At 42.2% G+C, this 27,537-nt stretch overlaps 1 protein-coding gene across 2 annotated transcripts in view; it reads left to right on the top strand.

The window, feature by feature from the left end:
* GFRA1 (GDNF family receptor alpha 1) overlaps window positions 1-27,537 on the top strand; it is a 206,764-nt gene that overhangs the window by 31,863 nt on the left and 147,364 nt on the right. The window contains exon 4 of one of the 2 annotated variants that reach the window (XM_033420965.2): window positions 25,816-25,830. The exons of the other annotated variant lie outside the window; for it this stretch is intronic. Within the exon in view, the coding sequence (XP_033276856.1) occupies window positions 25,816-25,830 (15 nt within the window). The remainder of the gene's footprint in view (window positions 1-25,815; window positions 25,831-27,537) is intronic. 2 annotated transcript variants of the gene reach the window in all.

Below are 27,537 nucleotides of genomic sequence, written 5' to 3'. Positions count from 1 at the left end.
ACTCTCTTTTCCCACCTCCTTGTGACCTTCTTGAGCATACCTTTGGGGCTTTTGGCCAGCAGAGGTGATGTTGCATCCATTCTAGGATGTCCTTCATCCAGAACTTGAGTAGGAATACATAATGTGCAGGGATCAGGCAGGACTCAGGTTTTTGCAGGACCTAGGAATGGCTGAAAATCTTTGTTCTACTGCTCTGATGCTGTATACAGGAGTGGAGGCAGATATCTAGAGAGTGAAAAAGAACAATGATAGCAGTGAAGATGAAGGAAAGAGAGAGCAGAGTTGCTCCCCTTGCTATTTTTTCTTTTTACTTTTTCTTTCTTGTTTTTTCCTGTTGGTATGTTGGTTCATTAATCTATTCATGAAGTATTTATTGAATATCTGCTACATACCAGGCATTGTGCTAGGCAAAAAATACAGCAAATTGCTTGAGAGTTCAGGCTTGAATCTAACCAGCTTGAGTCCTTCCTCTGCCACATAGGAGCTGTGTGACTTTGGACAAGTCACTTAACCTCTCTGAGCCTCAGTTTTCTCATCTGTAGAATATAATAATAGAAGCATCCATGTGTCTATCAGTAGAAGTGTGGTTAAATATTTTCTGGTTCAACCAGAGTGGAATAACGTACAGCTGTTAAGAAAAGTATGAGATAGTTTTCTACATAAACATCTCGAAGATAAGTAAAAATTTCAAAGTGCGGAGCAACTTGTATAATGTGCTACCTTTATATAAAACATGAGGCTTATATATAAACTCTGGATGGATACATAAGACATGAATAATAATAAGTTATATGTGAACGGGGTGTGGGAACTTGACATATGGGGGACTGAAGTGGGAGGGAGACTGCACTGTATACCTTTTCTGGTATTTTTATATTTTTAGACCATATAAATATATTGCCTCACAAAATAATAATAGCACAACCTTGTAAGTTAGTTGTGAGGATTAAATGAAATAATGCACGTAAAGTTCTTATCCCAAAGCCTGGCTCAAAATAAGCACTCAGGTTATGTTTTTACTAACATTGTTGTGCTGGTAGTGTTGAAACAGTTACATACAAGAAGTAAACCTTTCCTGTGTGGTGGGGAAGACAGATAATCACAGGATATTACCAACGTGGTGCCGGGGGACGGTATAAAAAATGTTCTGGAAGCACAGATGAGGTTATGCGTCAGTTTTTTGGGGAAAGACAGGGAGCCTCCCAGAGGTGGTGACAAGACTATACCTTCAACTCCTTTCTTTCTTTTTTTTTTTTTTTTGCGGTACGCGGGCCTCTCACTGCTGTGGCTTCTCCCGTTGCGGAGCACAGGCTCCGGACGCGCAGGCTCAGCGGCCATGGCTCACGGGCCCAGCCACTCCGCGGCACGTGGGATCTTCCCAGACCGGGATACGAACCGTGTCCCCGGCATCGGCAGGCACTCTCAACCACTGCGCCACCAGGGAAGCCCCAACTCCTTTCTTGATTAAATAAGTGTGGTATTTAATTTTAACAGCTGGTCCTTCCCTCACATGGGATACCCATAGTCGATGTTTAATTTGTATATATATTAGGGATTTATTCAGTAGTTTTTATTAGTTGCCTGCTTTTAATCATTTTTTTTTTCCACCTCTGGGTCTGTTTTTCCTCAGATCACTGCCTCTTGGAAGGCAGGAACCATATGAATTTTGCTTGTTTTCTTCATAGTGATTTGTTCTTACTTGGTAATTTTTTATAAACATGAAAAAATATGTACTTGTCTACTTTTGTATCTGAGAAGTTCCTGGCAACCTTCTTTTTGGGAACGGAGGGAAAATTTTCCACCCCGGGGCCCCTTTCTGTGCTAAAGGGTAACTTTGTTCCCAGTTCTGTGGTTCCTGGCAAAGGCATTGCCTTCAGGGTCCTTAGGGAGTTATATGGGTGAAGCAGTTAAGGGAGTGGCAGCCCCATTGTTATGGTGCCCCTCCCCACTGGGGACATTGGGCGGGGGTGGTTATCCTCAGCAGACACTAGGGGGCACCCATGTTCATGGCCTGCTGGTTATGTGCTTGTAACAAACGTCAAAGCAAACGTAGATAGATTCTAGTCAGAACAGAGGTGACCTTCATCGCTCCCTTCAGTGGACTCCTCTTCTGTCACTGTTCTGAAGGGCAGTGACAAAGCTCATAGAGGTGGTGTCTTAGCTTGGGCTGCCATAACAAAAACTGGGTGCCTTAACCAACAGAAATGTGTATCTCTTCTGGAGGCTGGGAAATCTGAGATCAGGGGGCCAACAAGGTGTAGGTTTCACTCTGAGTCCTTTTCTCCTGACTTCTAGGTGGCTGCCTTCTCTCTGTGTGCTCACATGACCTCTTTGTGTATGCTGGTAGGGAGGGTCGGGAGAGAGAGAGAGAGAGAGAGGGCAGGGTGGGAGGAGAGCTGTGTCTGGTGTCACTTCTTCTAAGAGCTCTAATCCCAGCACGAGGGACCTCACCTCTACCTAACTGCCTCCCAAAGGCCCCAGTACCATCACACTGGGAGGTAGGGCATCGACATGATGAATTTTGGGGGGGCTCATAAACATTCAGTCTGTGACAGATGGACATCTGTCAGCTTCGGGGAGGGAAAGTTGTTGGAGCTGATTCTGGTGGACTCCCCCCACCTCACTCAGTGTTGGGCAGCCACTGGCTGGATCCGTTTCCTTGCTTTGGATTGGGGTTCCCTGTGCTGGAAGTGGGTCATGAGTTTCTCGGTGCTCGGAGGTGCAGTGACCCAAAGGGCTTGGAGACTCATTTCTTATGGAAAGAAACGTGTGGATGGATCAGAAAATGAAACTTTAATTAACAGCTGGGGGCTACTCTGGATACGATAAGCTTTCAGACAAGCTACAGTGGCCATTTCGGTTACATGTCTTTTTCCTTTGGCCTTGGCAAACCAGCTCCAAGGGTTTGGTGTGGTTTTGTTGTCTGCTCTCGGAGAGGAGTACAGATGACCCTGACTCAGTGGGTCTGGAGCTTGAAGGTTGTGATTTTCCTACTGCTAGTCTGGGTTAGTGGTGTAGGTCCTTGCATAACCTCGGGGCTCCGTGCAGGGGCCCTGATTAATACAGTTTTTGTATGTCTGTAGTGTAATTTACATTACAGAACGTTTGTATATGTAAGAGGGGCATTAAGAGATTAAATGCATAATCTAATGGAGGGCATGACTAGGTTTACAGGCCCATGTCTATGAGAAGTTAGCTAAACTGGACCCAGATGAATGGACCTCCCTTGAGTGAAGTCTCTTTTGCTGTGTATCCTAAGTTTAAGCTATACTCTGAGGATTCAGAAATACCCATCCCAGGTGGAAAAGGCTGGCTAAATTTTAGGATTCTAGCCTCTATTTCCCCACATCAGTTGGAGCTCGTTTCTTCTTTGTGTTTGTCCCTTCATTTCACTAGATCCCTAGATGCTCTCCAGTTAAAAGTAGGTGGTTTGACGCTAGCCAAATGAGAACTAAATGGGTTCCCGTAGCTGGAAGTTCTTCCCAGCACTTTAAAAGTTTTACTGGACAGGGAACAAGGTAAGCCAATGTGGGCATTTTTCTCGAAAGGTAACCAAAATCAGTGACAGTGGGGTAATCAGAGCTCTGTTCTGGATTAGCACAAAAAGTCTGCATTTATCAGGGTTGTAAATATAAGTACACTTCTACCTTCTTCCAAAGAGTAAGGAGATTTAAAATGCTCATTTAACCCAGGGGCTGAGGAGCGAGACAAAAGGAACCATATCCAAAAATGAATCGATCTGCAGCTGCCCATTCCAGGCATCGATTATAGTACATAACAGACTCTTCCCCAAAGCCATGTTCAGTGAGGTCTAAGGAAGATAATTCTTTTTTTTCCCCTTTTATGTAAGATTTATACATAATTTGTGTTAGGGGAAAAATGAAAAATCAAGTGTGTTTTGTTAAAAGAAACCAGGCAAAGTATTTAGATCGTTCAGTTTTCAAAGAGGAAGCCAGCTGGGCCAGACAGATGCCCTTGAAGGAGGAAGATGCTAATAGATTGGGAGCGTCTCATGGGTCATGGCTCTGGGTGAGATGGTGAGAGGGCCGGGTGAGCAAGGCGAGCAGGCAGGCAGTGCATCCGTGGAGCTCCTGGTCTAACAGGGCTGAGCAGGGAGAGAGAGGAGAGTCACCAGAGAGGAGAATGAGCCCTGGGTCCTTAAACCAAGGGGACTCAGCATCGAGGCTGGGCCAGGCCAGGTTGCGGTAGTATCTGCCCAGGGTGTCTGTGCGGGGAAATCTGGATTGCTCTGAGATGCTGGGGATTAATCCTGGGAACTCCCTAAGGCAGGGAATCCTTATAATTTAATATGCTCACACACTGCCAGGTATACTCAGAAATCTGACTAACTCAATTCAAAGTAAGTACACCTTTCAAACGATCACAAGAAAGAGCTGAAGAGGGCTTCTTAGAATTCTGGTTTAGGCCTGAGCTTAAAGTAACTTGTCCTTTGACCTGAAACAAGCAAACGGTATTTAATGAAAGGTCAGAGAGCCCCCTGAGCAGCAAAATACATGAGAAGTGGGCTTTCCAGCAGCTCCCTTTGAACCGGCTTATCAAGATCAAGATGGGGCTTCACACTAGTGACACCCCTTAGGTGGAGGTCCTGGCAACATCTGAGCCTTTGGCGCCCCAGAATTGGAGGTGGTCCCATAACCCTCCAGATAACTATTTTTTCAACACCTTTGAGGAGTTTAATGATTAAAATGTGTTCCACTTCCGACAACTTCAGAACAAGCTGTGAAATGTATTTGCAATTCTTCCTTTCTCCATATCTATGCCGAATGTGGTGTTTAATTACTCCATAATAGCTTTTTGTTCTGGTGATTTGTTACAAAAATAGACAAGTCCTTTATCATCATTAAACACCAGGATTCGTTTTTTTTTTTTTTTTAATCAGGACTCATTTAACTATCTTAAAACGTTTGAAGAAAAATCGCAGAGAACTTTTCTTGAGATATGAAATTTTAAGCACAATGTCTTGATATTTACAATAAATGGATTCATTCAAATGGTGTATATTTCAAGAGAAGTCAAGGAACTAAAATACTCATCTCTTTCAATCACCCAACAGCTATTTAAGACAAGATCCTGGAGGGTGGCCAAATTACACTCTGTAACGTATATTCCCCGGGAGGGTGAAATCACTGGTGTTTTTGCTCATGGTATTTCTGAATAGTATGGACTGTGTTTAATTTTTAACCTGTCTATTTTAACAGTTTCCAGAGTCCAATAGCAGATTTTGATAGTTTGACATAAAGGGGCAGCCCTGTTACTGAAACTCCTGCCAGTTTGAATCATCAGATATTTGTCGGCAAGAAGAGAACGTCAGCCATTGAACAGGAGAGAGGTTTGCGTTCTCTCTCTTCTCCTTGGCCACCCTCGTCCTCTTCATACCGGGGTCCCGATTCGATCCCAGTAATAACATCTGCTCGTCCACTGTAGACACAGCCACATTTTAAGAAAATTCCTCTGAAATGGTCTTTTTTTGCAGAAGGAAGTGCAGTTGATTCATAACTAGGTTGAATTCATTTTAAATAAGCTTGTGTGCCCAGGTCTTGATTTAGGGTGTTGGGGAAATGTGCAGTAATGCCTGCCACAGAGCATTAGCTTTTATATTGGAGTTAGAATTTAAATTTATGGGTATATTCCAACAGATTATTTTTCTTCACTAAGCAGGTGAGTTGAGAAAAAGTTAGCAGCTCTTTTTAGTTAAGACAAAGGTCTAGGTTTGAAAAGGGAAAAGGGTAATACTACTTTTTAAGTCTGGGAAAGGAAAACATTATTTAAGCAAGGTAGCATTCAGAATAAGAAGGTTTCACCTGGATTTTACTTAACATACATACACTGAAAAAAATACTTTATATAAATTATGTCTTTTTACGCCACAATGAGATCCAAGTGATCTTAGGACTAGTTATCTCCATGCTTTTTATGATGCAAAGGCACATTTGCTGTGGTGTGTACAAATTTATAACTTTGAATCATAACATTTTAGAGGTAGATGTAGTTTTAGCAGTGACATAGTTCAACCTCATCATTTTAGGTATGAGAGGACTGAGTCTCAGGAAGTTTTGATAACTTGACTCATGTCGCAGAGTCAGCTAGTGAACAAGCTGGGACTGGAAATCTGTGCTCTCAGACCTCACAGACTCTTGGAGGAGTCCTGAAGACTGTACAGGGACCCATCTGCCATTGCTAATCCCTATACTTCTTTCAGGAATTCCCTGAAAGCACAGCTGTAAACAGATCATTTCCTTGCTCAGAAGTCTTCATGGCTCCCCATGAAATGAATTAAAAAAATATATATATAAAACAATATCTTAATGATAGAAAATAAAATCCAAATTTTCCTTAACACCATATTCAAAGTCTTTCTTTCCCAAGCTGGAATCTAGCCTTGTCCTACCTTTCCAGCTTCCTCTCCGTTCTCTTCTCCCCTAAGAACACTAAGGTGCTCCATTCATCCAGAGATGCTGTGTATTTCCACATCCCCTTGTTTTCCTTCTGCTTCTGCTTGGAGTGTACCTTCTCTTTGATGCTTACTGAATTAATTTCTGTGGCTGCCATGTATTTCTCTAACACCTTTCTAGCTGACAGCTTTGATAAAGTTCTTGTTTTCTGTCTTATAATTGTGTGTATGTGCGCACATGTGTGTGCAGGCCTGATTTCTTTAGTAGAGGGTAGGGGCTCTGGCCTGTTTATATGCATGGCCTCTGTCTAGTAGTTGCTCAATAAATATTTCTAGGGTTGAAACCAGTCTTGTTTATATCACCAAGAACCCTTCCCTGAACTAGCTAGAGAAGCTAGATTTCAACTGAGAATCGGCCTTTCTATGTGTATATTCATTGTAGCACTTTTAAAGAAATTTCTGGAGAACAAATAGTTTCCATCTTGGAAGGCTGCACAACATAGTGGGAAGAACTTGGACGTTGGCATGAGAGAAACTGATTTTGAATTCAGCTCCTTCATGTAATATCAGTGTGACCTTGAACACGTTATCAATCTCAGTTTCCTCATCTCTAAAATGGGATAATAAACTCATCTTTCAGGGATGCTATTGGGATTAAATCAGAAAAATACATATTTAGTGCTTGGAATAGAGTAGGCACTCAGGAAATGGTGGTAAGAATCATCACGATGCATCAGGGACCCCTTTGGTTAGGAACCATACTTTAGACAAGTCTGTATGTTCTCAGTTACCCTATTTGCTATTCAGTGATGCTCTTTGGTTTGATGAGATTAAACACTGAGACCTCCAGAATGTTGTCAAATAGGTGATGACTGCTTCCTTGGATGGATGATTTGGTAAAGTACAAAATGGCTCAAAGAAGCTCCAACACAGATATTTCTATCAGTGAGAACTGCTTAAGATAAACTATCATCTCCTCCTTAAGGAAAAAAGGAAGAGGGAGAAGGGTGCCCACCAGTCCCTCTGACCTCATAGCCCTCCATCATGAACTAAGCCCCAACAGTGTCCAGGAACTAACATATTTCCTTGAAACATGTATGTACTGGGGGGAAAGGCAATCCTACAGCTGATTGTCTGTATAGAAGCCTCATGGGTCTATGGTTTAGGCCAGGAGAGGAGCAACTTCCTCCTCTTCATTAGTCACTCCAGCTATCTATCCTGCATTGAACACATCATGCAGTACTTAAGGAGGGTCGGGGAGGGTCAAAGTCTTAGGAACAAGACTCTGAGAATACTACCCTTGTTTTCCCTAATCTTCTTGCACATGAGAAGAGGTCTGTGTGATGCTGTTGTTGGTGTGAACAGGTTCCAGATGAATAAGGATTGAGGGTTCTTTGGGACCGACAGGAGCATACAGAATCAACCCAAGGTGCTGGCTCCTTCTCTGTGGTCCAGTGCTCTGATTCAATTTGTACTTTCTGTTTCATCTTTTTTTTTTTTTTTTTGCGGTACGCGGGCCTCTCACTGCTGTGGCCTCTCCCGTTGCGGAGCGCAGGCTCAGTGGCCATGGCTCACGGGCCCAGCCACTCCGCGGCACGTGGGATCTTCCCGGACCGGGGCACGAACCTGCGTCCCCTGCATCGGCAGGCGGACTCTCAACCACTGCGCCACCAGGGAAGCCCGAAAGTTGTCATCTTATAGCTCTGTAGATCAGAAGTCTAGTATGGGTCTTACTGGAACAAAGTCAAGGTGTTAACAGGGCTGTGTTCCTTCTGGAGCCGCTAAGGGAGAATACCTTCCCTCGCCTCTTCCAACTTCTAGAGGCCTTGGCTCGTGGCTGCCTTCCTCCATCTTCAAAATCAGCCTCATAGCATCTCTCTGATCCTTTTTCTGTCTGAACATCTCTCTAGGGAAAGGCTCTCTACTTTTAGGGATTCATGTGATTATATTGGGCCCACCAGATAATCCAAGATCATCTTCGCATCTCAAGACCCTTAGTTTCATCACATCTGCGAAGTCCCCTTTGCCATATAAGGCAAGATAGCACAGGTTCCAGGGATTAGAACATGGACATCTTTGCAGGGGCATTATTCTGCCCAGTGTACCCAGAGATAAAGAAGGGGGTGTTGGCCCTGGCCATCCTTTGGAGCCATCTGGCCTCCTAGGAGTCACCAGCTGGAGATGATTGAGGCACCTTTAAATAGAGGACTCCAGACTTATGGTGGCCTGCAGTGACATTTCCATCATAATTCACTTAACTTTCCAAATCACACCACCCAGGGTTTTCTGAGGCAGCCAATTGCTTACTTACTACCAGGCCTGGGAGATAATGGGAGTGGTGGGAGGAGAGTGATTAATGAGGACTTTGATTACCCAGGCCCTGAAACAGGCCATCTAGAAATAGCCATGTTACAGCCAGTTCTTTTGAAACTCGAAGTCAGGTACATTTTGTAACAACTGCTATAATGTGAGACATCTCGAGCCACAAAGCAGCTCCAGAAATGAGCTTTGTTCTTGATGACACACTTGCCCCAAACACAGATCCTTGAAACTAACTCGATAGGCACTTAAACTGAGGAACATCCTAGAGGGCAGAGAGCGCGTTGTATTCATCTTCGTATGTGCCCACTGCTGCACACGGTGCATGGTGAGCCCTGGGTGCTAGAACAGGCGTGGTACAGTGTGCTCTCCATTTGGCAGCGTGTGGAAGAAACAGGTGACAGGACATGGAATGAAGCACTATGTCCCCCACTTCTACCCACTGCACGCCCGGAGGAGATTAAGGACCCTGAGATATTTTTTCTCTGCTTCCATTATGCACAGAATGGAAGCAATTAAGCCAATGAAACTGTCTTCCATTTCAGTGTACTAGAGATTCGGAACGAAAGTAGGTGTAGGAATTTAAGAGCATCTCACTTGAGGAGGCAGGATTCTAGTGCATATATCTTTTCAAAAGAGTCACCCTAACCTTCTAATCCCACAGCACGCAGCAGGGAGTAGTGTTTGTGGAGTGAAAGGGTGACAGTATTGTTCAGTGCTTAAGAAGGATATTAGCTTTGGAGTTAGGCAGTCCCAACTTGGAATCATGGCTGTGCCACTTACCAGGACTGTAACTCTGGACACCTTACTTCACCTCCAGACCTGCTCTTTTAACTCTAGAGAGCCAGGAAATGAAGGGGTCAGTTGGCACAGTTCCTTGGGCGTTGGCTGAGTAAAGAAGGAGCAACGAGACGCATTGGTAGGGTCTCTGCTACTCTGTGATAACACTTTTATCTCCAGAGCCTCCCACATCTGAGGTCCATTTCTGTGTCCTCTCTCGGGGCACAGACATACCTCTGGATTTCTTATAAAGTTTCAGCAGAGCCAGAAGTTTGGAGCTTTTGCCTCTGCCCCACAGGCCCAGTTCTTATTACCCTGGACATGTGGATCAAAGAGGAATTCGAAGAAGGAGAAGCAGAAATCTCTCTTAACAATTCAGGGTTCACAAGTGAGGGGTGAAGGGGGAAACCCTCACAGATGACATGCAAAGCCCCTTTTAGATGAAACTCCTTTCAGAAGAAGTTTTCTTTCTGTGAATAGGGGGTCTGTCATCTCAGTCTGATCTTTAATCATTTTCAAAAGGCAACTCTTTTGATCATGAGTCTTAAAGAGTTCAGATGAAGTTTTCTGGGCCTGCCTTATTTGGGAAACATTTGTGCTTTGTAAGGATTCAGGCACGCCAGTATGAAAAGGCCAATCCGAGCATCTTCATCTCTAGATCAAGGGACCAATTGGCAGAGGGCAGCAAACAAGAAACCTTTTGTGCCTCCGTAATTGTAGAGCAGTGGGCATTTTATAACTGCTGAGTGGACTTCAAAGTTAATTACCATTTAGAAGTCTGCATAAGATAATCTTCCAAAACACTGGGGGTCAGGAAAGTTTCAGTGATTTATTTATATTTAAAAACCTAAACTGGCATTACCCAAGAGAAATAGAATGTGAGCTACAGAAGTAACTTGAAATTTCCTAGTACCACATTCCAAAAATCAAAAAGCACAGGTGAAATTAATTGTAACATTTACTCTCACCCAGTTTATCCAAAATACCATTTCAGCATGTGATTCAATGTAAACAATTATTGAGCTGTTTTACTTTTTTCACTGACCAAGTTCTTGAAACTCAGTGTCCCTTTTACACTTTTAATTCAGACTCACCACGTTTAAATGCTCAGTAGCCACGCGTGGCTAGGTGTAGGCTGAAGCACCAGGTGGTGATACCTTGAGAAGAGAGGATGCTGTCTTTCATCTGTGCACAGCTTTCTCCGTGCCCAGCGTGGTACCCAGTACCCGAGCATGGTTCTTTAGATGTGGTCATAGGATGAGGAGCTGGATGCAGTTACAAGATTGGCTTGCCCCACTGTGGCCCAGAGAAGTGGAGGTTGACGTCGCCAGTCGTTAGAAATGTAGTCAACAACCCAGGACTCTTTTTTTCCCCCCAAAAATCAGTTTTATTGAGATATAATTCACATACCATACAATCCAGTCACTTAAAGTGTACAGTTCAGTGGCTTTTAGTATATTCACAGAGTTGTGCATCCATCAATCAATTTTAGAATGTTTTCATTATCCCGAAAAAACCCTGCACCCCTTAGCTGTCATTACCCTCATCCCCTCTTTCCCTGGACTATTTATTTTCTGTCTCTAGATTTGCCTATCCTGGACATTTCATATAAATGAAACCATGTAATATGTGGTCCCTTATGACTGGCGTATTTCACTTAGCATACTGTCTTCAAGATTCATCCTTATTGTAGCATGTATTAGTACCTCATTTCTTTGTGTTGCTGAATAATATCCCATTATATGGATATACCACATTTAAAAAAAATGTTTACCAGTTGACGGCCATTTGGATTGTTTCCACTTTTTTGGCTATCATGACTCATGCTGCTATGAACATTCGTGTGCCAGTTTTTTGTGGATGTATGTATTCCTTTTGGGGGGTTAAATACCTGGGAGTGGGATGGCCAGATCATATGGTAAACTCTCTATTTAGCCATTTGAGGACCTGTCAGACTGTTTTCCAAAATGGCTACACCATTTTACACTCCCACCAGCAGTGTTCCAGGTTCCCCAGATCTTTGCCAACAGGTATTATCTTTTTGCATATAGCCATCCTAGTGGTGCGAAGTGGTACCTCACTGTGGTTTTGATTTGCATCTCCCTGGTGCCTAATGATGTTGAGCATCTTTCCATGTGCTTATTGGCCATTTATGTATCTTCTCTGGAGAAATGTCTATTCAGGTTCTTTGCCCATTTTTTAATCGGGTTGTCTTTTTATTTTTCAGTTGTAATACTTCTTTATATAGTCTAGGTACAAGTGTCTTATCAGATACATGACTTGCAATTATTTTCTTTAATTCTGTGGTTTTTTTCACTTTCTTGATGGTGCTCTTTGCGGCACAAAAGTTTTTAATTTTGAAGATTATCTGTTTATCTGTGTTTTTTTGTTGTTGCTTGTGCTTTTGATGTCATATTTAAGAAACTATTGCCTAATCCAAAGTCACAAAGATTTATGCCTGTGTTTCCTTTTAAGGGTTTTATAGTTTTACCTCTTTGATCTGTTTTGAGTTGATTTTTGTATATGGTATGAGATAAGGTTCCAATTTAATTATTTGCATGTAGATATCTAGTTGTTCCAGCACTATTAGTTGAAAAGATTATTTTCCTCCCATTGAATTGTCTTGTCAAACTTCAGTTGATCATAAATGTAAGGGTTCATTTTATGGACTCTCAATTCTATTCCATCGATCTATGTGCCTAAACTTTATAACCATACCACAGTTTCTTGATTACTGTAGCTTTGTAGTAAGTTTTGAAGTTGGGAAATATGAGTCTTCCAACTTTGTCCTTCTTTTTCAAGATTATTTTGGCTATTCAAGATCCCTTATGATTTCCTATGAATTTTAGGATCAGCTTGCCAATTTATGCAAAGAAATCTGGAATTTTGATAGGATTTGTTGAATCTGTATATCAGTTTGGGGAATATTGCCTATTTTTTTTTTAACCATAGATTAATTTGCCTGTTCTAGAATTTCATATTAGTGAAACCACACAGTATGTACTTTTATGTAATGCCTCTTCCACTCAGCATAATATTAATGACATTCATTCATGTTGTGTATTGTTACTATTTCTGTTCCTTTATATTGTTGAGTAGTGTTCTATTTGATGAATATATTGTACTTATGGTTGTTTATCCATTCTTCTGTTGTTGGACATCTGGGCTATTTCTGTTATGAAGAAGATTTACATACAAGTTGTTTTTGAGGAATTTGTTTTCATTTCTCTAGAGTGAATACTTAGGAGCAGAATTTCAGGATCATGGTATAGGTGTATTTTTAGTTTTATAAGAAATTGCTAGACCTATTCCCAAAGTAGTGCAATTCTACTTCAACCCTAGCAGTGAATGAGAGTTTTAGCTGCTATTTATCTTCACCAACATTTGGTGTTGTGAGTCTAAGTTTAGCCATCCTGTTGAATGTATAGTGATATATTATTGTGGTTTTAATTTGCATTTTCTTTATGACGAATGATGTTGGACACTTTTTTAATGTGCTTATTGGTCGCTTGTATATCTTCCTTTGTGAAGTACCTGTTCAGATATTTTCCCCGTTTAAATATTGGGTTGTTTGTCTTTCTGTTAGTGAGTTGAAGGAGTTCTTTACCTATTCTGGATACCAGGCCTTTGTTAGATGTAGATTTTGTGAATATTTTCTCCCCCAAATATCTTATTGATTCGTTTTCCTAATGAGTTTTTAATTTTAAAGTTAACTTATTTTTTTCTTTTATTGTTATCAGTATATGGTCTAAGAAATTTACCTATTCCAAAGTCACTAGAGTATTTTGTTATTTTTTTCTAGAAACGTTATAGTTTTAGCATTTATCTACAGGTCTATGACCTATCATGAATTTTTTGTGTATGGTGTGAAGTAGGGGTCTAAATTTTTTTTTTCTCTGTATGGATGTTCCAGTACCATTTGTTGAAGAGACTTGCCTTTCCCCATTGGATTGCATTGTCTCCTTTGTCAAAAATCAAATGATTGTAAAACTGAAGTTCTGTTTCCAGACTTTCTGTTCTGCTCCATTGATCTACTTGTCTGTCCTAATGCCAGCAACACTCTATCTTGATTATTATAGCTTTATTATAAGTTTTAAAGTCAAGGGGTGTCAGTCCTCTGACTTTGCTCTTCTCTTTAAAGATGTTTTTGGCTATTCTAGATTCTTATGTTTCCCATAAATTTTAGAATTGGCTTATCATTTCCCACAAGAAGTCTGGTAGAATTACTCTTGGGATTATGTTGAATCCATAGATCAATTTGGGGAGAATCAGTATCTTAATAATATTGAGTCTTCCAGTTTGTGAATACTGGCATGTTTTCTGACTCATTTATCCTGCTGCTTCTTTTTCTCTCATTTCCACCTTTTGAGTCCTAAGGGGAGTGGTGGCAAGGAAGTACCCTACAGTCAGGTTGCCTGTAGGATCTTTGGAAAATTAACCTGACTGGGAAAATGGGGATGAGAATGATAGTTACTTCATAGAGTTTGGGGGAGCATGATGTGAAATGTTTAAGAAAAGCCTTTAGGAGTGAGGGCGCTCTAGATATTGGCCTTATTTAGGACTGCCCTTCAGTATCTAGCGTAGATTGTACCTGGTCCTTGAACACTGCTCAGAGTCCCAACCCTGAAACGTCTCTTTTCCTCAGTGTGTTGTTTTCCTCCCTGTGTAGAATTTAGTGCCTTTTCCTTGAGTGTGTCTGACTCTCCTTATCACTGTAAGCTCTTTGACTGTAGAGTCTGAATTTTAGCTTCTTTTGGGTCCATTAATTGCTCATTATAGTGTGTCAGCTCCAGTGGACACTAAAAGAGTATCAAGAATTTTAAGTTTATTTTTTCTTAGTGTGATCCCATCCACTGTCTTACCTTTTCCTTGAAGAAATAGTTAAGGCAGGCTTTATTCTCAATTACAGATGAGGAAACTGAGGCTCCCCATGAGAGGCTAAGCCACTAGCCATAACCAGTTAGGGACAGAGCTAGAACTAGAACCTGGCTCTCTGGACTTGAAGAATAATAGCTATGATGTTTTACTATATTATATATTATTTATGTATTATATTATATTTATGTATATATTCTATTGTCTATGTGTACATTTTATTATGTTACACATGCATATTATATATTATGTGCATATTATGTAATATATAGTATGTATATACAGTATACTATATACATTTTTTATATATATATGAAAATTTCTTAAGCTCTGTGAGATGCTGGAATCCCTTTTTTCAGGGCAAGCCAGCTGCACAAATCCTTCATGAAAATGACATTGACATTTCATGACTGTGTTGAGCCAGTGAATAATATCATACAGGTTTAAAAGTATCTTAAACCACCAAGTGAACTTCCCCTTCTGTCTTTGAAAAGGCGCTCAGTGGGGTATGATCTCTGGTAACCACATTTACTGCCTGCTGACTCTTCTTCACAAGAATGAACATTTACAACTACAGAGGTTGTTTGTAAGGGGTCCTCAGCATTCTCCCTTCCCTGCCCCTCTGAAATGCCTGGCTTCACTGTAGCAGAGCCCAGTCCCGTGTGAGGTCCTACCATGCACAGCCGTGACTGATGTGGAACGATGGAAGGAGAGGAGCTGTGTTAGCTGCTGAGCCTGTGAGTGGGTGACTTTAAAAAATGTACTGTCTTCCAGAAGAAAGGCTTGTGCTCTGACAAATTCATGATGTATCTATAGTTCCCCTTTAATTACTTGCTCCCAGCTACCTCTGGAAAATACTAGCACTTACGTGTTCTAGAGTGTGGGGTAATACTTTTAGGGTTTAATGTTTGTTCACGTGATAAACATTGATCTTGCTTCCCAAGAACACATATGACTAGGAGAGAATGGGTGCTCCTGTGCTAGAGATGTTTTCTCATATCTTCCCCGCAGCTGCATTACTCCACGCCGGAGGCTGGTGGGCATGGGGAGTAGACTTTGTGATATTTTACTGGAGTCTGATGTTTTTGGTTTTAGAATCCATGCAATCCATTTTATTCATCACAACAAGCATAGTGGCCAGGGTGCCAAAGAATTTCATTGATCTTAATGATATCCTGGAACTTAATTTCTCCCAAGTCTCTGTCCAAATTACCTGCTTCCGTTAAGTACCTTACATGTGTCAGACGCTGTGTCAAGTCTTTAGGCGCTTGATATCCTTTAATCCTCACAACAGCCTGTCACTCCCACTGTTTCATATGGAGATGCTGAGACTTAGAGAGGGCATCTAACTTTGTCAGTGGCAGAGCCAGGATCAAAATGCAAGCACTCTGACTCCAGAGCCTGCATGTGTATTGCCTGCACTGAGTTACCAATCACCCTGGTTCTTTCCTTCCCACCACCTCTCACACCCTCCTTTCCATGAATTCCAGTAGGATGACAGCTGGATCAGGGGCAGTTGCACAGATCTTTGTAGCTCAGCCATGTGTCCTTGTATTGTTCTCCTTTTCCTGACCCTGTTCTTGGAATTCTCATCTTTTTATCCAGCTCTATATCCTTTCCCCATGCTCTACCTTACCTTAGTGGTTGCCATAAACCTACTGAGATCGTTGCATTTTTTAAAAAAAGAGAATTTGTAAGGTTTTTAAAAAGTAAAGGCACATCTAGGTGTTTTCTGCAATTGGACTCCAAATTCACAGGTAATGAAGGTTGGAGTTCTAGATTTATAGGGATTATGATATTAAAAATGTTATGGGCACGGCTCAAGTTAACTCTCTGGGGGGTTTTGGAAAGAATGTGTATGTTTGCTTATTCATCCTTCCACACACCTACCAACTGGGCATTCATTGAAAGACAGTATGTGTAGTGGTTAAGAGTTTGGATTGAGAGGATTAAGGCAGTGTCTGTAATACACTTAAAATAGTGCCTGATGTATGGTATTAGTTATCATTAATGTTAAAATGTGCCTGCTGTGCTCTGATATTCTGCCCTGGACTTTGGGACTACAATGCACAGAATATCCCTGGAATCATAGTGCTTTCAGCTTAGTTGGAGAGAGAGAGAGAAAATTACAAGTGTGTATCTGTGCACCAAGGAGACATACAGGTGAGGTAGCAGAGGTTCCTAATGAAAGATCCTGGTTGTGTTCATTAAAGAACTTTAGAGCTGGAAAGAACTGCAGAGGTTTTCTAGTCACACCTTCTTTGGAACCTAGAGAACTTCAATGACTTGTCCCCATTTATACAGGGGATTTATAGAAGAGCCAGGACAGAACCTGTACCTCCTGAAACTGAGGTCAGGCCGATGAGTATCACATGGCCAAACCTCCTCCTTGAAGACTTGGGCCAATTTGCTGAAACATATTTACTCCCACATCATTCTCATCAGCAATGCTTGATGTTGGGGGCAGCTTCTCCGAACTCAGACTTTAATTATCTCTGGCTCCTGGGAGCTTTCCTGACGGTAATTTGTGCCAAACCATCAGAATAATTATGATGGCCATTGTTTTATGTTTACTTTAAAGTTGTCCATACTGGTAATGATCACCTGGAAAACAGATTTATTCTGCTGGACATTTGTAAATATCTAGTTTGAAGTTAGGAGACTGGGTAACCAATCCAACTAAAACTAGGATCTCACAGATCTGCCCGACAAATACATATATGATAAAACTAATCAGTTGACTTGGAAATGGAGACGAAAGAGCATCTTTTGGAAAGTATATGTTGGGCAGGAGTGGGGGGTTGGATAGAAACTGATTCAAGGAACTATAACCTTAAAGCTTTCAGATGGTTTATAATTTATCTGTAATGGGAAAAATACTTTACCATCGAGATAATATCTTGGGATAAATTTGAAATAACCAGCTGTATTATGGATGTTTGTGGATGTATGTGAATTGTAGGGAATGAATTCTTTTTCTGTGAATGTAATTTAACGTGGATGAGGTGACAGATAAGCTATATGCAATAAAGCCCGTTTGATATATATAATGTGTGTAATTTAAACTTAAAACCATCATCTTTAAGAACTGTAACGGACCTTGGAGATCATCTGGCGCAAACTACTTTGCAGATGGGGGAACCAAATCCCAGAGGTGATGAGTGGCTTTGCCTATAGTGTGGACTAGAATCCAGATATTGAGATGATTGAGTTTGGAGACTTTTTAGAACGTAAGACTTGATACCCACAGGCTCACTTTTAGTATTTTTACCCATAGTGGTTTTATAGCATGGCTAATCATAGTTAACTGATTTCTTCTGGAAGATGAACGAATTCTTCAGCCCTTGGTATACGAGGATGCTTAATAAAAGTATTTTCTATGACTTCTAATGAATGCTCAATTAAAGAAGTTCAGGGAAATTAGAACAATACTGTTTGTCAACCTCTTCTTTAGTTTGACCTGTTAATGCGGCTTCTTATGATTTCTCAGTTAGCTGATTTAAAAGAATTCGGAGAAAGTCATGTATGCTGTTCTTTTCAAAGAAAAGCACTGGTTGCTAGAGGAATTGAGCTTAATATAGTTTCATATCATAGAGGTTTTAATAATGCAGTCTGAAGTATTTGTACATGAATTCATTAAGCCCAGATTAGTCTTATTATAATTACTCAAAAAGTAATTCAATTTAAGAGAAAACATTTTAAATGGATATAAAATACCCTGTTAGCTGGGAAGCCATACTGTTCTACTTTATCAGCTCCATAAAGTACTAGCAGATTTGTACATAACTTTCACAGTACACAGAATGCAGTCATAAAAAGTATTATTCCTAAATCTATTTTTTTATGTTCTTTCAGTAGTTAAGAGCATTGTTCTTCTGTGCTAGGAATGAGATATACTCTGGATAGAATGTCATAAAAATGTTAGGGACTTACTAACTCATGGGCTTTGCGCTGCCTTCCCAAGTCCCTGTCGGCTGCTGGGTCACAAGCACAGGGCCTCAGATTGATGTTGGTCGTACATTCCCTAGAAAATGGAGCAGGAAGAGACTTCGGGGCTTTAAAAAATTTTTTCTTACTCACAAATAAGAGACATTTACAGAGCGCCATGTGCCTTCAGAGGAACAACAATGACATGCAAAGTATCGGTCTTCATTTCTAACACGGTAAAAGGTGAGGGGAGGCCAGGAGCAAGGAAAACTTTCCCTGGCCTGCATCCAAAACGGGACAGAGAAGAAAAAGGAGAGAGAGATACAGACCCACATTAAAGAACGCTGGTATTTGGCACGGAGGGCTGGAGACGGGGAGTGAGGCCTTCCGGTTGGTGCGGGCTGCGTGCAGTTGGAGCTGCCTGGGTGCGCCTGGGGGAGGCAGGAGGGGCGGGGAGATGAGGCACGCGGCTGCCTGAGCTGCCTGAGCTGTCTGGCTTTGGAGACACAGAAAACTAATCACAGTCCCCGTACGGTGCCATTGAAGCCAAGCACGGGCTCTGGAGGAGCCCTTGACTCTGGCCGTGCTCCAAGAGCGCACAGACCTGCGCTCGGACAGGAAGGGGTTCCACTTAAGTGGTTTGTTGGGTTCAGACTTTCACTAATTTACTTAATGGAGCAGCAGAACCCGTTCCTCAGGCAGATTCTTCGTAGCACCCCACAGTGCTGAGCAGAGTGGTTCTCAGTTCCACTGCCCCGTGCAGTTCCTACCTCTTGTAAACCCTGGGTCTCCACTCATCACACCCCAGGGCAGGGATGGGTGAGCCCCTTATGTGGTGGCCTTGAGAAATAACGACAGGTCCAGAGGAGACAGGCAGTGTCAGAGAGGTGAGTGGTGCCCAAAATGAAGGCTGGGCTCTGGGTTTCTTGAACATCTGGGTACTAATCGCAACCCCTTAGATCTTTGGTGTTTGGAGATAGGATGTCATTGGACCTCTGATTTTAAAGATTAGAAATAATTAATTCATAAAATAATATTTGATAATTGCTTTAGAGTTTCTTAATGGCATGTAGCTACATGATGACAAGAAGGAATCAGGGCTTCCCTGGTGGCGCAATGGTTGAGAGTCCGCCTGCCGATGCAGGGGACACAGGTTCATGCCCCGGTCCGGGAGGATCCCACATGCCGCGGAGCGGCTGGGCCCGTGAGCCATGGCTGCTGAGCCTGCGCCTCTGGAGCCTGTGCTCCGCAACGGGAGAGACCACAACAGTGAGACGCCCGCGTACCGCAAAAAAAAAAAAAAAAAAAGAAGGAATCAAAACAATCATTTAATTTTAATGGATTTTCCTCTTATGATATTTTACAGTCCTATACAAGTCACAATTGGCGATATTTTCAAATAGTAGGCAATCGATAAATATTTGTTGACTAATGATGCTACAATTATAGAAGTTTTTCTGAATACTAGTTATTGTGCAGTCTTATATGCTTTACCTCATTTAATCTCCATAGCAATTTATGAGACAGCACAAAAATTAATTATTCTTATTATCTGTGTGTTGCTGATGAGAAAAGCAAGGCTTGGGGAGGTTAAGTAATTTGCCTAAGATCACACAGCAAGAAATGGGACCAGCTCTGACATCAGGACCTGAGCTCTTTGCTACCCTATTCTATTGCTTATTATTATAATAACATTAACTTTCACTTGTTGAGCATGTACCATAAACCAGTTACATGTGCTAACTGCTTTACAGGTATGATCTAGATTCTCCTTATGAATTTTGAAAGAAGTTGTATTATTCTCATTTTATAAATGTAGAAACTGAGACTCAAAGAGGTTAAATAGTTGCCCAAGATGGCTGTCCAGTGGACTAGCAAGAATTTGAACCTGGTATTATGTGACCCCAAAGTCCATGTGCTTCACACTGATTAAATGATCTAACTTGATCCTCATGATATTCCTGTGTCAGGGTAAGAGCTTATCTGTATCATCCCATTTTTATAGATGAGAACATAGGCTGCAAGAAGTTTCACCTCGAGTTTCCACCTGGTGAGGGGCTGGGACCCAATCTTAGGTCCTGGGATCCGGTGGCCACAATCATGTAGTGACCCGGCACTGGACTGTATTTGGGAGAGAAGGAATGAACCCTGCCCTCCCTGGGAAGCCCACCTGCCATTTTTGGACCTAGACTTCCTCAATTTGAAGCAGCACTATTCTGGAGTACTGAGGAGGCTTTGGTGGGCCCCACTTTTCAACCTTGAAAAGAAATAATTGACTTGATTTACAGAGATGTGCAGAAGTATACAGACTGAATTCTAGAAATCCTCATAGCCATGCACAGAGCTTGGCGGTTTTTGAAATTTGGTGAGGGGCAGCTCAACTGATCTTGAATTGACTTTGGTTAATGGTGAACTTGACCCCATTCAAGGAAGCAGCGTTCATTCCAGCTGCTCCCTACATCCTTTCTCTTGTCCCTGGTTAGTGGGGTCCCAGTGACATTTATAGTGCTATACTGTAACAGCACTTGTACTTGAAAGAGAATTTTCTTTCTGAAGCTCAAACCACAGGAGGACTCGCAAGACAGCTATCTCCCCAGGTGAGACTTCTTAAATGGGAGTTAAGTGCATGCATTTTCAAGAAACTAAACTCCCCTCATATATAATTTAACCTAGAAAAGGAAGCAAAATTGAGAGAGTAGTATGATTACATTGTTTGAGGACTAGTAACTTTACCTCCCCCAGTCTTATGGAAGTCATGCACGCTTTCACTGTTTGGCACATCTTTAATGCTGTGGGGTGTGGGCTAGATGTGATATTGTAATAATAGTCAGGGTTTCTCTAACCGTAGTTACGAGCTGTGGATTGAAATAGTAAATTATTCCTAGCAGACTGAATGGGCAATAAGACTGCCATCCAGTTCTCCTCATAAAACAAAGCAATAGATAAATAAAGAAGAGCCAACCCACTTAACCCACGTGGCTCTGTGCATTGCTAATTATTAACCCAGGCACAAGAGATGGGTTCGCCCAGAGTGTGGTTAAATCATTTTTAATAGAGGTAAACACTAGCCATGTGGATGAGTAGCACTCAAGAAAGTTTTTAATCAGCAACATTTAGGAATCACCCAGCCTAATTGCCATAACTTATTAATAATAATAAATAATCTAGTCTCTTTATGGCTCCTGTCTCTGGAGGACTCAGTGCATTAATGATCTCTGGGGTGTGAAGCTCTCGGTAGCTCTGGAGGAGGTGGGCAAATATCCTTGATGCTCGTCCCTAACAGTAGAAATTGGACATTGAGGCTAAGAAAGGCAAATCTGAGTTCTTTCTTTCTTATTTTCTTCTCCCCACATCTGATGGGGATGAAGATGCCCTTTCATCTATATATAGGACCAGAATGGCTCCAGGGGGTGTGTGTGGGGCTGGAGAACAGGCTTTCTTTGTTTATTTGAATGATTGGGATTGAGGTTTTTTCCCTTGGGAAGTGAGTGTGAGTGGAGCTTTGTCTGAAGGAGTTCATTTCCTCCGCACAAGTGTCTCTGGTGTCCTTTGGACTCAACCTGACTGAGGCTTGGCTGGGCGCTGGCAACTCCCAACTCCTTACTTCTATGATTTCTGATTTCTGGGAGAACAGAGAAGACGTTGCTGAGTCTTACTCTCAGAGTGATTCTCCTTAGCCCTGGATGGGGGGACGGGGAAATGTTTGTGTGAATCATCTAACTTAACCTTCCCAACACCGTGGTATTAAGTATCTCCAGGTCAGTTCAAGTTCAGAGATTATAAGTGATTGACTCCCAAATAATTCTTAGTGGTTGGTTAGACCGGAAGAAGATGATTGCGCTCAAATTTGACGCCATTTGATTTTTATAAGTGACTAGTCCCTGTGGGTTGGGAGCTGGGGGTCGAGGCTGTGTACACCAGAATAGAAGATGATGAGACTATTTCTATGGCTAATGTCCTCTGAGGTCTACAGTTCGGGGCGGGGTGGGGGGTAAAACAGCACAGACTCTGCCTTCTTCTCGCTTATTTTCCATTCTTCTGTCCATGAATCATTTGAGCGTGAGCCTGGATGGCTGTTTCAGTGTGGAAAAGTGAAATTTTAAAGAAGGTACCCAAGCAGTTATAATTCAGAGCAAAGAGCTAAATAATGCTGAGAATGGAATGATTTATGCCATAGACTACAAAAGACATAAATTTAGAGTGTAAATTACAAAATAACTCATGCCAAATTGTTGTAATATTTATACTAGTGTTTATTAACATTTACATTTGAATAAAAAGGTGCAAAATGTAAGTGAAGCTGAAAAGGGGTTTTTAAAAAATCTAAAAGAGCTTATATGAAAATCAGGAGAGTTTTCTGGAATAGAAGATATGAATAGTACTCTATGCAGATTTGTCTGCTAAACCATGATATATGCAGTGGAATTGGAAGGAATAAGGTATCTTATTCCTGAATCCCTGCCTGAATTTCCTCCCTCCCTGACCACTGATACTTTCCAGTGACTCAAATCAGTACTGAGTTTCAAAGGAAGTGCACCCTGTCAAAAGCCATGGAGAGGAGGTTGAGGTTTCTGGATGGATGTCGAGACTAGATCCGTATTTGAAAGACTAATCTCATTTAAATGATGTTTTCAATGTTGGAAATTTTTGTCTGTATTCATTAGAGGAGAATGATAAGTCTCTAATTTGTACTTTGCTAATAATAAGGATGAGCTTTTGTGCTTCATTAAGGTTAAATGAATCTCATGTAGTCCCGGCTCAGCCTTTAACAGACGCCATGTGTGACCTGGGGAAAAATCTCTTACTTCTCTGGGACTCAGTTTCCTCGTCCATAAAATGAGGGAGTTGGACCAAATGGGTGTTGAGACAGCCCAGCCCCTCTGTGCTTCCCTCCTGGGTGGGAGCACACCATGCCAGGCAGTTAGGTTCCACAAAGGTGATCAAGACACATAGCTCTTGTTCTCAGGAGCTTGTGGTCTACGTAAATAACTAATTATAATATGACGTATACTTGCAACATGCACAAGTTACTCTGGGAGCACAGAGGCGGAAAGAGTGACTTTCCTCTCGTGGGGATAGGCTCTGAGAAACTTCACGGTGGGGCTGTGACACTTGAAGGCGGCGGAGGAGGGCTCCTCCAGGTGTGCGAGCTGGTTAGAGGGTGGGTGGTTCAGACTGCGTTGCAGGCAGCAGATGTGCGTGATCACCATGGTATATTTAGGGAGCTGCACGTGGTCCTTTTCACCGTCTCTGGACAGTCAGGGCATGGGAGCTGAGTGGCATTCTACACACTGCTGCGTCAGAACTTATGCCGGTGATGAATTACTGAGGTTAGAGAATAATGTATAGCATATATAAATTAAAGCAGGTTAAAGTTTTCCCATAATGACACCAGTATTGCCCATTTACATCCCATCTGGCTTTCTTGAGTGTGAGAGAAGGGGTGGTGATTTAGCCAATTCCCTGGGAGTTGTGAGCCTGCATCTGTCTTATCTGTCCCACAGCCATCGGCCTGGGTATGCCCTGGGGAGCATGTGTATTGCACGTGAATGACACCCCCTCACGGGGGTCACGTGTGCACCAGTGGAATGAAAACTGCTCTCACTGGTGTTCTTTCCTTGCAGTCTGTTTAACCCACCAGGTACATGTTTCATCCACACCATTTGTGACCCCTTGGCTCTTTGTGACCTTGTAGGAACTGATGTTTTAGCTGAAGACTGACAGCAAATTTAGATGTTGATGATATAATTCTCATTTAGTTTTTAAGATGCAGATAAGTTTTAATTCAGATTATGAATGTGAGGCATGTTCATACATGCACATACACGGGTTCAGGATACATGTTCCATGTCTGATTTCTTCACTCAAAAATAATAAAAAACTTTAACCATTTTCAGTGGTTGAACCATAATCCATTGTATGGAATGTATTATTTTCGGTTTGATTCTCTGTAGACAAACAAATAGGCAATCTGTGGTGTTTGCCCATTATACACAATGCTGTAATGAACATCTTTGTAGACTTTAGGTACTTGAAGACCTTTAGGTATTTCATTAAATGAAATTCCTAGCAGTGGTATTGTTAGGGTAAGGACGTATATTTAACATTGCCATACATACTGTCAAACTATCTTGTAGAAGTTTTATGCCTATTTACAACCCCATGAGCAGGGCAGGAACCGGCTCACATCTGGGTGGTGCTGTCTGTATTCTTGCCAGTGCTATCTTCCATCTTTAAGTTACTGGATGAGAAAATAGGAGGAGATAAGAATACTTTGGGGGTGATTGAAAGTCGGTAGAAGCAGGGTGAGCCTGATGTCAAAAAGTACCTTGCATATGCACATATGTTCACCAAAAGATACGGACAAAGTATCACAATTCCTAATTGCTCAACACTGTAAACAATCCAAATATCCATCCACGTTAGGATGGAGAAATAAATTATGATAAAATCATGTGGTGGAATACTATCCAGCAGTGAGAATGAATGACCTACTGCATGCTACAGCATGGATGACTCCCATAATCACTATGGAGCAAAGAAGGCAGACAGAACAAATTCAGTCCATTTATGTAAAGCTCAGAAACAGGCAGAACAAATGTGAAGCGTTGTAAGTCATGCTAGCGGTTCCCCTCGGCAGGTGTTGGCCACTGCTTATTCGTTTATGCTTTTCGCTAATATGCATGTTTCCTGGTGCCAGACCTAGTGCTTGGCATATGGTAGCTTCTCAAATATTTATTGAAAAAGATGAATTAATGTTTTTTCACCTTTTAACAGATTTTGACCTAGGATTTAATATGAAGACATAGTGTTAATTAGTTGTGAGTTAAAATTTGGAGAATTCATACAAATGTGCTTATTATGATTTAAATATGGAACTTTACTCATAGGCCCTTCCTCTGTTTATCCTGTTGTGTGCCTTTGTTGCTTTTGTTGTTATTTATAAACCAGCCAGGCAGCGTAGTAGGGGGTAAGATGATGGTTTTGGGAATCAGACTGACTTGAGTTCAATCCTGAGCTTATTCCCCTGTGACCTTGGACGAGTTACTTAACCTTCCAGAAGCTCAGTTTACCTATCTATAAAGTGAGGATAATATTACAACTTGCTTGATAGCATTGTTGTGAAAATAATAATATTAACATGAATAATAACTGGCAACTTTCGTATGTTTACTATGTCCCGGGCACCGATCTAAACCTTTAAAACATGGGACATCATTTGTTTAATCTTTGCAGTACAAATCTATTCGTGGTTTAGGGAACTGTAAGCCACAGAGTTAATAAGTGTGCAGCCAGAATTTAAACCCAGGCAGCCGCCTTCCAGAGCTCAAGCTCTTAACCACTGTCTCTGAGTAGAGGGAATATTGTACCAGGAGTGTTTAGCATAGTCAGTGTATGTTAGCTATGATGAGTATCACTGTCATTTTCAACATTATTATTAATTTTATTTTTCTCGCTTCTCTCTCCCTCTCTCCGCCTCTGTTTTTCCTTCCTCCTGGCAGATGTTTTCCAGCAAGGTAAGCCCACTGTCTCCTGCCTGCTTTTCCTTTGGTTGTGCTCTTTTGGGAGAGTATCATCTGCGTGCAGAGGGTTGTGGGGCTTTACATTCTTCTGTGGACGTATCATGGGAGCTTTAGGAGGTACCGTGAGGATGATGGCCTGAGGCGGCCTGAAGTGTCATCAGCATTCCCGGGCCTCCACTGTCCAGTCTCTGCTTCTTCCTCTGGACCTTGCTTGGGGGAAGAGTCGGGGCTGGACAGTTGGGACAGAGCCACTGGGGAGGGGCTCATGGCCGGGTGCCTCTCCAAGGGCAGGGCTGCTGTGGGCTTGTGAGAGTGGTGGGAGCTCATGTCTCTGGAGGGGATTGGGTGGAGGCCCCTGTCCCTCAGGGCTCCTGCATCAAGGCCAGCTGCAGCTTGGTCAGGGCCCACATAGGCCACCTCCACCTGGGGCTTTCTTTGTCAAGCAAAAGTGTCGCTGACCTGGAGGTGTGGCCCAGACCATGGCTGGCTGGTCGCTTTCTGCTCTTCAACCCAGGGACGCCTCACAACCCCTCCAGCTGGTCCAGTGACTGAGAAGAGCCTGGCGAGGGTGTGCACTGTCTTACGTGTTTTGCCAGCCACGTTCACATGTGTGGGGGAGCTGGAGAGGGAAAGTGTAACCTAGACTGTCTAGAAAGTGTAAACTGACTAGTCTTCCAGTGCGTGTTTTAGTCCCCACTCAGGATACACAGCCACTGTGCTCTGGAAGACTCACAGGCATGGTCTTATTGAACCTGCTAGATACACATTCAGGGGCAACTGCCTCTTTCCCTTTCTTTATGGCAGCCTGAAACCACCAGGAGAAAGTGGCAGGACCTGCCTGTTTATATTCAAGTTGGGAAATACGTTTGTCGCCCACGTCCGCCACATCTTTCTTGAATCCCAGGCTGGCTTAGAATAAAAGAGACCGGTTTAAAAATACATCCAGGCATCCCATAGATAGCTTCCAAAGAAATCTTAACAGGCTGGCTATTTTCACAACGATTGTTTCATCCTAAACATGCAGCGTGTTATGGAGAAAGTCGGTCTGCTCTCTCTGATAGAAGCGCAGTTGCGGGTAACAATGAGGGGACTTGTGTTGTCTTTTAAGAGTCTGGAGTCATAGACCTACTTTTATAAATAATTCATAAATCCCAACAAGCCGTAAGTAATAAGTTCCATTTGGCTAGAGACGAAGCCATGAGCAAAATTGAGAAGGTGCCGTGACTGTGGGTGTAACGCACGTGCTGCTGTCAGGGCACTGGCTGCGGTGCGTTTTCTCCCCTGACAGATTGGGAGTTCAGTGGGATGCTCTGGGAGGACAATTTTTTTCAATGAACTAGAGAGCAAGCGCCCCTACCCCCAACACTGAATTGCATTTCTCCTTTTGATACATAAAATGCTTGAGTTAGGAAAGTCTTGCTGGAGCACGTGTGCCGAGGCCCCTGGAGGATGGGGAGAGAAAAGGTTGGTATCAAATCTGGCTTTTCTACCCACAACCGTGAGCGTTCACGGCTGTTGTAGTCGGTATGAAAAACGGCTTATCAGACTGCTTATGTCAAGTTTGCCTCCTTTTTAATCAGTCATGCTATTCGATTGATGGGATTTGCCTGTCAGGAAAAATGATATGCAGAGCAAAAGTTATAATCATCTGCAAATCACAGGCTATCGAGACTTAATAGCATCTTCCAGAGACGGAAGCTG

This window comes from Orcinus orca, chromosome 14 (genome assembly GCF_937001465.1).
Source record: "Orcinus orca chromosome 14, mOrcOrc1.1, whole genome shotgun sequence".
NCBI lineage: Eukaryota > Metazoa > Chordata > Mammalia > Artiodactyla > Delphinidae > Orcinus > Orcinus orca.
This window is presented reverse-complemented; position numbering and strand designations above follow the sequence as displayed.